Source organism: Alligator mississippiensis, chromosome 9, assembly GCF_030867095.1.
Source record: "Alligator mississippiensis isolate rAllMis1 chromosome 9, rAllMis1, whole genome shotgun sequence".
NCBI lineage: Eukaryota > Metazoa > Chordata > Crocodylia > Alligatoridae > Alligator > Alligator mississippiensis.
The window spans coordinates 13,792,791-13,806,533 of record NC_081832.1 but is presented as its reverse complement, the minus strand read 5'-3'; the positions used below and the strand labels follow the sequence as shown (position 1 = coordinate 13,806,533).

Below are 13,743 nucleotides of genomic sequence, written 5' to 3'. Positions count from 1 at the left end.
CTGATTTCATACCGCTTTGTGCTGGAATGAATGAGGGAGGAACACTGGTCTTCACAAAAGGTTCTTCAAAAGTGTTCAGACAACAACAAAGAGCATTTGTTATTTGTTCTTAGCTATTACTTTCTCTAGCGTCAAATTTGAGTTTCAGTCATCTAATCAAGAAGTAGAAGGCATTGACAAGCAAGTCATGCAACCTCTCATACATGCTGAAGAGTTAACATCTGAAGTGGAAATTCACAACCAATCACAGCCTGCAGACTGTGCACGCTGAGAATCAACAAAGACCATTCACCAAGATCAGGGAAAAAACTTCTGAACAGATGGGAAAAGGGCTACATCCAAAATAAATCCTCACAATGCATCGAATGCTAGTATTTATTTTTCTACACACTCTTTCATATCTGGACAGCATAAGGAATCAGACCTTGAAAAAAACCCAGATGCAACACCACTGATTGTGTTCAAAATGTCAAGCCACGCAGACTTTGGTTCCTAATTCATGTGAAAAAGGGTCTGTCCAAATGAAGAGTCTTACTGACTGTCGTGGAATACTGTTCTTACTAAGAGACTGGAAGACTTACTGAAAAGACCTTTTGCTAACAGTATCATTGCCAGGCTTCATTTGCAGAATTTGAACATGAAATTATATAAAACAGATTAATTTCAGAGTGAAGCTGTCCTCCAAGTGATTTAGGTTATTTTTTATTTTACTGTTTTTGCAGAAGAGGATATGGGGGAAATCAGCTAATAAAATATGATATGCTTTTAATTAAATGTCACTACCTTTCTTGTATAGATTAAAGATTTAGTACTTGGTAAGACAGACCTTTAGTGTCAATTTAATTCCATCTAATTTACTAGAGTGTAAAAATATTTCAGAAAAATGTAGCTGTTCCATAGAGCATAATACAGAATTAAACGCCTATTGTAGATTTCCATAGGATAATTCTGAAAAATCTATCAGTATAGAAAGGATTGAATTCTATACTGAGAGCTACACATTTTGGGGGATAACTTATGTGGAATCCTATTCTCTTTCTATGCAGTCTTTCATTCTGTCGAGTTCTCCAGGATTTTGCCATAAGGGTTGGGATTTTACAAATACAACTCCCTATGTTACAGATGGGTTTACCTTTTTACCTCCACAATCCCAAATGAAGAATACTCAGAAAGCAGCCGTTTAGTGTCATCTTGTAGTGCCTCCAGTAATGTCTCAGGATACTAGAACACATATTAGGATAGTTTGGGTACCTGGAAAGCTTGGCCAAGCAAAGTAAACAGAATCATGCTAAGTGCGGTGTGCTGTAGTGGTTAGAGCAGCAAGTCATGTCAGTTGTCTGGCGTTTCCTCCTGACTCTGCCACTGATTTTCTGAGTGACCCTGGACAAATCATTTAGCTTCTATTTAAGAGGGGGATAATACTTATATTGTATCCCCGAGGTGTTTCAAGACTTAAGCAAGCCACCTTGTCAAAATACTTTGAGAGCTTCTCTCAGTAGGTGCAGGTATTACAATAAGAATATGTTCCCATTGAACTCAGCAGAGTTTTACCTTCAAAGGAAGCAGAACAAGATCCTTCACTAATGCTGTGGAAAATTGGAAACTATCAGTCTTTTAGTATTTTTATGCTAGTGCTTACTATGGGCCTGTAATAGGGAAACAGACTCAAAAGACCCTTGGATGGCAACTCCTTCCTCTCCTGAAGAGTCACTCTAGACTTCAGGTACTAAAATCACTGCCTTAAGGCATGTTACTGCCAAGTCATGACCACTTACATCCAGCCTGATTTTAAGGAAGCAGGGAAAGCCAGAACAGAGAAGGTCTTGGAGGGAAGCTATAGAAGAGCCAAGTTGCAGGAGGACATTTAGGCTAAATTCCAGGTTGTGCGATTGAATTGAGTAACTAAAGACACCAAACTATGGGAAGAGGGTGAATTTGGATACTACCTCAGTGCTCTGTGCTCCCCTAAGGGTAAGGAAAGGACTCAGCCAATTTACCTGGTGACCAAGGTGAAGATGCTTGCAATGTAGAAGTCCTTTTAGGTGCATGCTGACAGAGTCTAGCTTCCTGGACCCTGGGGTAAGACTCCACTGAGTTTAGAGGAAGCTGAAGCAGGCCCTCACTTCTCTGGGTGAGACTAATATTAATGTGTTGATGGGCTGTGTTTGCCTCTTCTGTTACTGCCAGATACCTCCATAGTGTAAATCATATTGACTGTGTTTATTACAAGAACTTAAGTGATCAGCAGGGAACTTTTGGTGATCTAAATATTTTGCCATTAGTAATGACAAATAGCAATAGTCATATTGTAAAAGTAACATTAGATTATTCTGCTCCCTCTGGGGCTTTATGGGAGGGAAAAATTCAAAGGGAATTTTGGCTGCCCTGATTAAAAGGGGCAAACAACAACAAGAATTGATGACTAAGTGTCATGTTTACTCTGAAAATTAGACTGAATTAAAATCAAGGATTTTATTTGAAAAAAAAAAATCAAAAGGAAGCAGCTTTCAGACCATTTAAGGGTTCTACCACATGCTTTGCTTTTTAGTGCAGCTACAACATGCATGTACCGATCCAGTAATAACACATTCTGCTGACCATAATTAGCAATCAGTGTACACACTGCTTCTGTGCGTGACAGCATGCCTAGACTCTGAAAACCAGACCCAGAGCTTTTTCCTCCCCCTGCCCATGAACATCAGCAGCAACAATCACCTGCATTGAGAATACAGTGAAAGGTAGAGTTTTCATTCTGTAGAAAATGAGCACGTTTTGACGTATCTTTTAATCCCAAATCAGAATGAAAAGTTGAAAGGCTGAAATTTTATTAGAAAGGAAATTAAACAAGAAAAAAAAATCTGAAAACATAAAAGGATTTCATTTCAACCCAAAATACTTTCACTGTGTAAATTCACCATTTAACTAAATGTTCCCACTAATGTGCATTGCCTCATGTCATGAAACCTCTAGCTTGAGAGCTCAAAAGCCCCCGTTTCCCACCAGGGGCCAAGCTTTCTGCCCAGACTACAACTCCCATGATTCTCTGAGCCATGCAATTCCCTAATGCACCACATACAGTACTGGTCAGAGGTAATTTCACATCGCATTGTGGGAGACATCCTCCTCCATAGAGCTTGTCCTATAGGAGAGAGCCTGGCAGCTTCTGTAAGGCACTGTGCCATTTAACTCTTATTGAGCTGATCCAAAAGCAAGTGTTGTGCAGCAGTTCAGCACAATGAAGTATTGAAATGTGATTCAAACAGTCCTGAAACAACTTTCCACTTGATTTCCGATGGAAAATGGAAACATTTCAGCAAAACTGAAATTATCCTGGAGCTAATTTTGACTTTACAGAAACTACATTTTCTGTCGGGGGAGAATTCCCAAACATCTAAGATCTCTTTCAGTTAGTAACATAACTAGGGAGGAGCGAGTGGGGTGCCAGCCTCAGGTGCCAACTTGGAGGAGATGCCAGAATTGCCCCCTGAGAGGTTTTTGCCATGGCAGGGGAAACCTTGCACTTCTGCCCAGGTATAGAAGCTGGGCAGGGTGGTGCTGCAACGAACAGCACATCTGGGGATAAAGGGCCAATGGACTGAGCAGAATTGTGCCTCCCCCTGCCTGTCCCCCCCTGCCCCCCCCCTTACAAACCTTGCATCAAAACTGCAGAATACTGGCTCTAATTCCATCCTTATAAAAGTGGCATGACTCCACAGAAGTCACTAGTCCTGAATTTGCCTAAGTGAGCTTAAGATACCATATCTTCTTGCATACCACATGCCCCCAAATAACACACACCCCTTGTTGTTGGAAGGCAGAACATAGCAGGGGAAAGACTTTTCTAGAGTCTTGGCCAACTGTACCATGGGAAGTGAAACACTAGGAAGTAATTGAGCTAGTTTCTTTTGGAAAAGTAGAATTCCAAAGTGGCAAGTACAGCTCAGACTATTATTATTAATAGTAATAAAATAAAATAAAATAAAATAAAAGAGATTTGTAGAGGAGCCTCTTTAATCCCAAAGTAATGCATCCAAAGATTAACAGCATAGAGAAATGGGCAGCCTAGAAAGAAAAGCTGTTGTGCAGATGTAGAGGCATGCATAATAAGATTACTGAATTGAAGTTGCATGTTTTCAAGGATAAATGTGATAATGCTGCAACAGCAGAGATATGGCAGAAACAGGAGACTGAATGGGAATTTGGCACACCAGAACTGATGGATTATGACAGTTATACTCCTAATAATGCAGGGAGGGAAGGCAGCATAAAAGAGGCAGAAGGAGTGCACCTGCAGGAGGAAAAAAAAGGGTACAGGCATTTCACTTGGTTTGGCAAGATGAGGAGAAGCTTTTCAGGGACAGGGTAATGTGGGTGATTTTGACATGCTGCTTTTGGTCCTCTGGACTGGAAAAAAAAGTGTATAGGGTCTGCTCCTACTGGGAAGTCTGTAAGATCAGAGGTTTTTTTCCCTCAGGGATAGTTTAATTTCTCCATTATGGAGCAGGATAAGAATCTGTGAAACCTAGAGGATTTTTCCCTTAAGAGGCAAGACAATAGTTTCCTTGCAGACTTGTCTGAAAGGCCTAGATGTTTCAAGGCCACAATTCTAGTAAATGAGCCAAATATGCAAATTGAAGAGCTTAGCAGACTTCTTTTGTAATTTATTTTTACAGGAAAACTTGGACCAAATGTAGCCCGGGGTTCCCAGGGAATCCCTGGTCATGAGCCAGCTTTACAGCTGACAGCAACACAAAGAGAGTTAATGCCTGGCCAGAGATCACTGGGGCCAGGTCTCCACTAGGAATGCCTAACTGGTATAGGACCACTAGTATATTCTTTGGGAACAGTGCTTCTACTGTGGCCTCAGTACTTCTGATCTCAGTGCTGGTTTAGAAGAACAAGCTTCTGTGAGCAAAACAAGCAATACTGGCCAATCAGCCCTTTTTACTAGTATAGTCATCTCCATGAGTGGCTTCAGCACAGCAGGCAAGAAAGCTACTAGCAGAACTGCTAATATAGATATGTCTTCCATGAATGAATGGCGTGGTTGGGATTTAAGTCACCATCAAAGAACTTGAAGCCTCTGTTGATCCTGGCATTGCTGGAAGAAGAGTACAGACCTTCTACTTATGACAACTGGAAAGGATGCTTTGGAGGGAAGTGCAAGGGAAGCGTACCTGCAAAAAAAAGCTGTTTAAGAAAGGATCTGCAAATTGTTGGGTTTTAGTCTTAGTTAAATCCAAATAGAAGCGAGAGCAACAGAGGCCTATGTGGTTAAGTGCAGAGCTATCGAGCAATCCAGTCACAAAGGAGAAAGCATTAAGAATATTATATACGAACAAGCTCCAAGAAAGACTGGGACATGTATAAAAATAAAAAGAGAATGGATCAGTAATCACAGGAGCACAAGGCAGCATTGACTACAATTATGGTGAGTAATTCAGGTGTCAAAGGGTAAGACAGCCACAGTAGACATAAGAAACTGATCTATTAAAGGAGCCCATTAGAATTAGAGCTAGGTGATAAGAAAATAAATGGAAGGTTTTATCAAACAGACTTATTTATATGATGGAGAGCAGCCTATGGCTTTAGTCCTACAGGCTTTTGCAATGAGCAAATAACTTTATGCACATAAATATTTCCATAGAATACAATTGGGTTGACCAAAGTTCAGTGGAACTACTACTGTATAAAAATAAACCCAGGGAAAATTCTTTGCATTACCCAGTAGTGGAGGTCAGGAGTGTAATTGTGTGCATGAAAGAATGGAAATTGGAATTATTATACATCTCTGTAGCACCTATCACTAAGGATCTGGGTGTTCTGAGTATGATAGTGTGAGGAAACCAGGTGGAAAAAGGGTTAAAAAAAAAATCTGGCATATTCCTCAAGTCTTAAAAGAAATATCATCAACAGCAAGACAGTAATTTCTATTTTTTTAGAGTTCTCCAGAGCAGGTCTTAAATATCTAGAGTCTCTCAGGGGACTGGATATTATGAAATCTGTTTAACAACACTATTCCTATGTTTGAGGCACTAATGATGTGCTCAGCATGGCATGAGATATAAATAAGACATTATTTGCCCTAAGATGGTTAGTCTAAAAGCCAGACAAATTAGGGGGGAAAAGTATATGAGGAAACCCAGAGGAGGTGATGTTTATTACGGGTATTTTTTTATTTTTATTTCCTTCATTTCCTCTCTTTTCTTTAAAAAAAAAAATCCCTTCCTCCCATGATATACATTGTATGATCCATCTCTGTCTATAACGATTGTGTTAGGTTAGAACTGGGTCCAGTTACCTAGCAGGTGTTCTACAATAACATTATTATACAGTAGTTGGATTAAGCATTGCCAAGAAAAATGTTAGAATAGCCACAATGACAGAGCGATATTAAGGATCAGAACAGAATACATTCAAAGTCTTTTTGCATCATCAGATGGTGGGACTAAAGCAAGATATTGAATGTTGATGGCTTTAATCACTGGCTTATGTAAGAATAAGCATAACAATCCTTTGCTGAATTTTTAAAACCTGCTTAACAAGAGGAAGCAGCAAACACCCATATTTGTGACTTTTCTAGGAGCATCAGACTGGAAGGGACCTCCTGAACCATGCAATTGCAGGCAATCATGCAACAGACATCTGTCCAAAAGGGTTCACAGGAGGTCCACCCTGTCTCCTTCAGCATACTATAAATACAAAAGCACCCCCAAAAAACCCCTACACAGGAAGAGAGGAGGGTGCCACCGGTGCATTGGTGGCTGCAGTGGCAGGGCACATGTTAAGTAAAATATTCTCAAAGGGATCCTAGGAAGTAGACCATATTCCATGCTAAAGAGGAAAGCAAAAAAGCAGGGGTCCTTGCCTGAGGGGAAAACCTCCATTCTGGCAACCTGTTTAACCTTTAGGGCATGAACAAGGCCCTGTAGAATGGGCTGATATTTACCTGGAAACATCTTTCCTGGGAAAGCCCAGAGGTAGCTTGCTTAACCTGTATAGCTAGGTCAGATGACTGACTTGCACATCACAACCAATATGGACTTCTAAAAGAGTTCCCCCTGCCTTTGCCCTGCCTAAGCATAGTTCATCATGGTTGGGGTCCTAGCACAGATGTTCCCAGTCCACCTTCCTAATAGGGCATGCAAAACAGGCTATGGTGGCCCTGGAGACAGTGGATGGGAAAAGGAAGAGATGAGGGTTCCACTGAGCAAGGAAGAAATTTGGAAGTGTGTGAAAGATTTTGTCAAGTATTTCAGTCTGAACCGACTGTAAAAATAAAACATAGGTGTATAAGGAACCAGTTAGAGATGATTAACTGAACCTCAGCTTCAGGAATTCATTTGTATTCCCTCTCCATAAGAGAGGTTTATATGCTGTGGAGAGTAAATAATGCTAGCAAAGCAGAATCCTTTTGGTTCTAAGAAGAAACCTGAATGAGGCTAAACTAGCAGGAAATTACCTAGAGGTTGCTGGCTCCGACAGGACTCACGACAAGCCTGGAAGTAAGATCAACTTTAAAAGAACAGAACTGATCCCTGAGTGTAATTGTTTGGCAAAATAATGGGCCAGACCCCTCAAATCCTTAGCATAGTCAAGCTTCCAGTGATTTAGGTCAGGTCTTTGCCTGTGTAAATACTTCCTGATTGGGCCCAGTCAGTACAATGTATGGAATGAGCTCTCAAGGGAAAGTTAGCCTTGCAAACAATACATGATGTATGAGCTCAAGCACAGATTTTAGTGTGAAAGGGGAGGTATTCAGGAGCAGGGAAAGAAAGGAATAAAGTATAGGGTTACAAGGCTTTCTCTGACTAGCAAACTAATAATTAATCATGCCCAGTTTCCTTGCTACAGTTAAAATGTCCAGAATCTGTATTTGAGAATTGCTGACATACTTGAAGATTGACAACTTACAGTACCAGCTCTATCATTATAACAACTGAACCTCAAAGTGGTAGCTAACCTGGGAAAGACAATAATGCATTGGTAGTTCACTCTAATTTAGTCCAAGGTGAGCAATGGTGAATGTATTCACTCTGAGAATTTTCTCAGAAGACAAATCCGGAGCGGTTTTCACTGGTAAATCACAAAAGATACTTAGCCACCAAGAGTGACCCCTGCTCATATACAGTAAATCACAAACATTGACAGTCTAATGGATTTTGATTTGGTGCCACAGCCAACTAAGCCCGAGGCCTGCGTTTCAGGATTCCAGAACAGTGCCAAAATATCCTTATAAATTATTAATGTGTTCAGCACACCGTCATCTGTGCCATTTAAAATCAAGAGACATTTGGTGGCTCCTTCTGCCATTAAAAAAAAAAGTAATAAGCCGTTCAAAGTAACACACCTTTCCTTTTCCCTTCCAAAGTAAATCATTAATCCACATTTGCCCCTCCCCTCAACACTGTGAAATGTCTTCCCTGAACTCTAAAAGATACTTTTGTTTCTACCTGCAGTGTTACAATGGAAAAAGCCCATTTTAGAAAGAATATAATCCAGGCGGCAGGGACAAAGCTGCAATTTGCATACAGGAACATATGACAAGATGATGACATTGACAGAAATAGCTCAGATTTCCTTTTGTTTTATAGAAGTTTAGTGGAAATATTGATCCCAGAATTTTCAAGGTTTCCATCCTTCCTGCTGCATTTTTCAACCTCCTAGTCTTCATTTTTGTCCCTTCAGTTACCAAATCTCTGCACTTGGTTGCTGAGGTTTCATCACCAATAGAAATGTGCAACTGCAAGGGTGCTCATTAAGTGAAGCACCTAATTAGCTGTCAACTATGACACCAATTTCTCAGCACTGTGATCTTTGAAAGTATACAAATACTAGCACTGAATACAAAGTGTAACAAGTTCTAACCCAGACTTCAACTACTGGACCATCAATAGTATTATAAGAGGCAGGAAGTGAAATATGCTGGAAGCAGGTAAAAGACAGAGTCAAATCATTGTTTTTAGAAGATCTGAAGAGTGAAAGTTTGCAAGAGACTCTCAGAAGTCATATTTTACCTTGAAATGTTAAGATAAGCCTTAGATGACAGATTTTATTAGTGCAGCATCACTACTTAAGACCAGGTAGTTAGAAATGATTTCTAATAACTGTACCCTGAGAGACTCGCTTTCATTTCTACTAGTTCAATTAAACCTACCATAACTCACAGTAAACTTTACAGAGATCATGAACATTTTGGGCCCCAGATGGACATCTGTTCATCTGCTCTTGTCTTAAGGCATTGTCATAGCAGCATGCACATCTTAAACTCAGGAAAAAATGGCAAAAGTTGGGTAAAACAAGCCATGCTGAAGGTTAAATTAACATGGTTGCACTTCTGGTGTTCATCATTTCACATATTCCAGCATTAGAATCCGTTCAATCATTTTTTGCTCTTCTTCAGCTCTTTAATCTACCATTAAAATATATACAGATGTGCATGTGAGTGTGTGCATGCATGCATGTTCCTTACCCTGTTCCATATGAGCAACAAAGAAGTGTGTGGAGTACAGAGTAACATTTACACATGAAGGGAGGGATCTAACCCAGAGAGGGAGAAGAGCTAGGGACCCAATGAAGGCCACAAAGGACTGCTCTATCACTAATCAATTTTACATGGAAGGCCCCCAGACACTTGGGTGACGGGCAGTAGTACCAGACTGAAAGATAGGTATGTCTGCACAGTGCCCCCCAGTTTACTTGAGAGCCTCTTGCAGCAAACTACCTCTTACAAGACCTGTGACCAGCAAAAACAGAACAGTGACTCAAGAAGTTACCTTGGCCGCTACTGAAGAGTTGGGTTTCTCTAGAAGATCCCAGAGTTTTTTCCTTTTGTCGGCGCAGCAGGTGTTATCAAACTCCTCTCCTTCCCTTTCCCTCAGTGTCTCAGCTTCTCTCTTCAGCTCCTCATTCATTTGCTCTTTCTTCTGGTGGTATCTCGCCTGGCAGCATGACTCCAGATAGATCTCATCGATCCCCCAATAGTCCAGTTCTTGGCTGAAGGACAAAGCACACATTTCCTCCATCATGTGCAACTTGCCCGTGCGGTAGAAGTTCAAGATTGAAGTAAATGCCCCCGGGTGCCTGTCAAAGAAATACTCGTTCTCCTCCAGGTTATAGTCATCACATATTTCCATGAGGGATTCATGAGTGTTGTAGTCTCTGAGCTTACCCAGTCTGGTCCGTGGCAACCTGTCCAGGGTTCTCCATAAAACTTCATGCGCCAGACCCCCCACATTCAGCTTGACCCTGCGGGAGCAGGCCTTGCTCCGAACGATCTCCATGGGGTCTGGAGGCAAAGAGGTAGTAGACCGAGATCCATGCTTATTCATCCCCGCAGGCATTTCTGTCTCCGTAAGGCTCTACGGGGGTGGGTTTCCAGGGGTGGCTGGGCAGGACGCTCACTCTTCAGAGCCGGGTCGCTTCACCTGTTCTCCTTCCCCTCCATGCTGAAGAGCTGCAAGAGAGAAACCAAGCCATGGATCATTTTCCTGCTCCTGCTGCTGTGCGTGGGGCCGCGGGTGACCTACACAATAAGCAGAGCCTCCTTCAGGCCGAGCCGGCGGCTTTATCCATTAATCAGACGAACAAATAGCTCGTTTAATCTGCTTTGCGCCCGGCTGCGGGAGAGCGTCGGGCGCTGTTCGACCTCCTGGTGCTGAAACGGACCAGGGCCACGGGAGCCGCTCTGCCGGCCGGCCGGGCGGGCCCAGCCGAGCCGCACCCCGGCGGAGGGCCCCGGCGCTGTCCACGCCTGGGGTGCTGAACACGTGCTTGCGGGCACTGGGCTCCGGGGAGCGGGGGGCGCTGGCGCTGCCTTAGCCCGGGCTGGCCGGCTCCATGGCTGCTCCCATTGCAACGCGGGGGCTTCGCGATCTAGAGGCTTGAAGGGAGGGAGAAAGCAGCCTGTTAGGGAAGCACGGGAGGGCAGGTTCCCCGAGGGGACGGGGCTGGCGTCCAGAGGTGCTAGATCCTCACGCCTCCCTTCCCTGATCGATGCACACGGGCGCTGGCCTCTGCCCAGACCCCAATGGCCAGGGCATGCCCAGTGCCACCGGCATGCCCGCTGGATGCACACCCACGGGACCTACGTGCTGCCGAAGCAGCAGCGCACAGACACCCTGGCAGGCAGCAGCCGCGGTTCACATCCGGAGCGCGGCTCCCCGGGCTGGAGGCGGCCTTGGCGCCGCGATGGCCTCTCCCCTCCGGCCCTGACAGTTTTGCTTTCGCTGGAAAAGGGCTAAGGCGCCGGGAGCCGGCGGGGGCAGACTGTGCGGGGCTTAGCACGGATCTGCCCTGCACTCCCCGCAGGGACCAGCCGGGCTGCACTGGAGCCCTCGCCCCTTCTCAGCTGTTACCTGCTTATAAATGTAATGCCAAGGCGTCAGGGCCGGCGAGGATTGACGCGGTGACACGCCACTTGCCCCGTCCTGCACGAGATCGCCGGGCCGGGGCGGCGGGAGAGCCGGCTGCAGCAGGCACAGCCAAGCCGTGCTCGGAGCGCCCCGGGGGGGAAGCGCTCCCATTCCCGCCCGCCCCCCCGTGCAGAGCAGCCCCTGCACTCAGGCAGCCTCTCTCCTGCGGATGCTTCTTATAACTGGGGTTGGCTGGTGAAGTTCCCCGCGGGAATGGCTGCGGGGGAGCGGGGTTGTTTCCAGGCACTTTCCCCGCGCGTTCAACACGTCCGGGCTTCTCTGTCTCCCGGACCCATCGCCTTCCCCGCCGGCAGGGACCGGCTCGCAGCGGGCCCCGGCACTGTTGCTTGCACAAGATGGCTTAGGATCCGGGCCGGCGCGCGTGGGGAGCGGCTTCCTCCGTGCCCGGCCCCGCGCCATCTGCGGGGAAGGGAGGGATCACAGATCTCCCAGTGTAGGGACACCCCACCCCGCAGCTCCGGGCTGTGCCTGCGAGCAGCCGCCGGATCCGCCGCGATCGTGGCTGGAGCCCTGCCCTGCCCTGCCCTGCCCTCCGGGAAGCCGAGGGCCCCAGCAGCTACCTACCTCCCTCCTCCTCCTCCGGGATCGCGGCGGACGCAGAGCCGGGCCCTCAGCGCCGAGCCTGGGGCCGCATCATGCATCGGCCGGCGGGGCGAGCACCAGGGAGACGCTGCTGTGCATCTCGCCGGGGAAGCCTGATGCGGAAAGCTCACAAGCAAATTCCAGTATGTCCAAGACCCCCGGAGAAAGGGGGCGGGCGAAGGAGGAAGGGAAGCGAGGCCGACCCGGTCCCCGGCGCCTGGAAGCTGCACGATTTTTCCGGCGCCCTTTAGCAAGAAGCTCCCCGAGGCCTTCTTCGTCAGCCGGGCTTGCTCCTCCGCCCCCCGCTACATGGGAGGATGGAGCCACATCTGGTTTTTTCCTCCCCCCTCCCCCCGGCACGAAGGCGAGCTCCGGGACTTCCCTCCGCCGCCTCGTACCAGCGATCAACAAGTCTGGTGCGAAGCTCCAGCTTTCCCCCTGCAATCCCGTCCCGGAGTTGTTGCAAGTTGGGGGTTGAAGAGAGGGGGCAGCTCCACCGTGAGCCAGGCTGCAGCACTGCAGGGGGAGTTACCGGCGAGGGAGGAGACTGGCCAGGCAGGAGGAGCCTGGCAGCCTCTCTCTCTAGGCTGCATCTCACGTGGCCTGGCCCCCCACCCCTCGACTCCCCCTGCGCTACCAGCGCCAAGGAGGCACTGTCACGCTGAGGAGCAGAAGGCAGCGACTCGCTGCTGAACCTCTGTGGCCTTTGCTCGGCTCCCAGCTGAGCCAGGAGCTGCAGAGTTAAGGGGGTTGTTGCACAGGCACCATCTAGATGTTCTCCTTGCCTGGCATCTAGCCCTTTGCTGCAGTGGCACATGCTGTTGCTCTGAGTTAAGACTGCAGGATTTCCCCCTGGTCCCTAGCCCCCTGCCTTTGTTCCGTCCTCATCACTGCAATCACTTGTGGATACTTAAAGATGAGAAGAAGCGGCAGATCCGAGGTGTAGATCAGGATTATGAGTGTCATTAAGTGTGGCAAGGAGAAACAAGGCTTGGGACTCGGGGTCATAAGGAACAAACCAGCTAGCCAAGTACTGAGTCTCTTTGCACCTCTCCATCGACCTTGCTTTGCCCATTGCTTGCTTCTTTTCTCACTCTGGGGCTGTAGAGTGGCAATTAATACTGGAGGCTGAGGCTCCTAAGTGTGTGGGATGCTTGGTCAGTTCTGGGACACTATATCAATAATCAAGGGATTCTTCATGCTAATCGTTGTCCTGTTTGCTACTATCTTTATCTCACCCTCCAGTCCCAGGTGCTCACCATCATTTAATACTCATATGTTAATCTATTGTCCTTGAACCTACGAAATCATCCTCATCTGGAATTCCCAGTGAAATCCAAGCCAGCTCAAAGTCACAATGCTTGCATGGTCAGGCTCTCCTATCTAAACATGTAATAGGTAGTTCTTATACAGGCAATACCATCAGTAGATCTCAAGCACTTAATTCAGGTAGGCATCATTATATTCATTTTACAGGTAAAGAAACTGAGGCACAGAGAATTGATTTGCCCAATGTCTACCAGCAGAGCTGGGAATAAAACTCAAAGTGTAAAGCACTCCAATCAGTGCTCTGTCCACTAGGCCACTCTTCCTTGGGCTTGTCATTAAAGCACATGATCAGTAGTGGGAACATCTGGGTCCTATCCTTGCTTCTGCAAATCATTTCCTGGCTGTCCCTCCACTTCCTTATATGACGCATAACAATGTTTAAGTACTGTTCAGTGGA

General features: G+C 46.0%; 1 protein-coding gene across 1 annotated transcript in view; it reads right to left on the bottom strand.

The window, feature by feature from the left end:
* Window positions 1-12,490, bottom strand: part of KCNB1 (potassium voltage-gated channel subfamily B member 1) — a 220,815-nt gene extending 208,325 nt beyond the window's left edge. Inside the window, exons 1-2 of the mRNA XM_019484532.2 lie at window positions 12,000-12,490; window positions 9,777-10,456 (exon numbers count right to left, since the gene is read on the bottom strand). Coding sequence (XP_019340077.2) covers window positions 9,777-10,343 — 567 coding nt within the window. The 5' untranslated portion in view covers window positions 10,344-10,456; window positions 12,000-12,490. The remainder of the gene's footprint in view (window positions 1-9,776; window positions 10,457-11,999) is intronic.
* Between the last annotated feature and the right edge of the window lie 1,253 nt (window positions 12,491-13,743).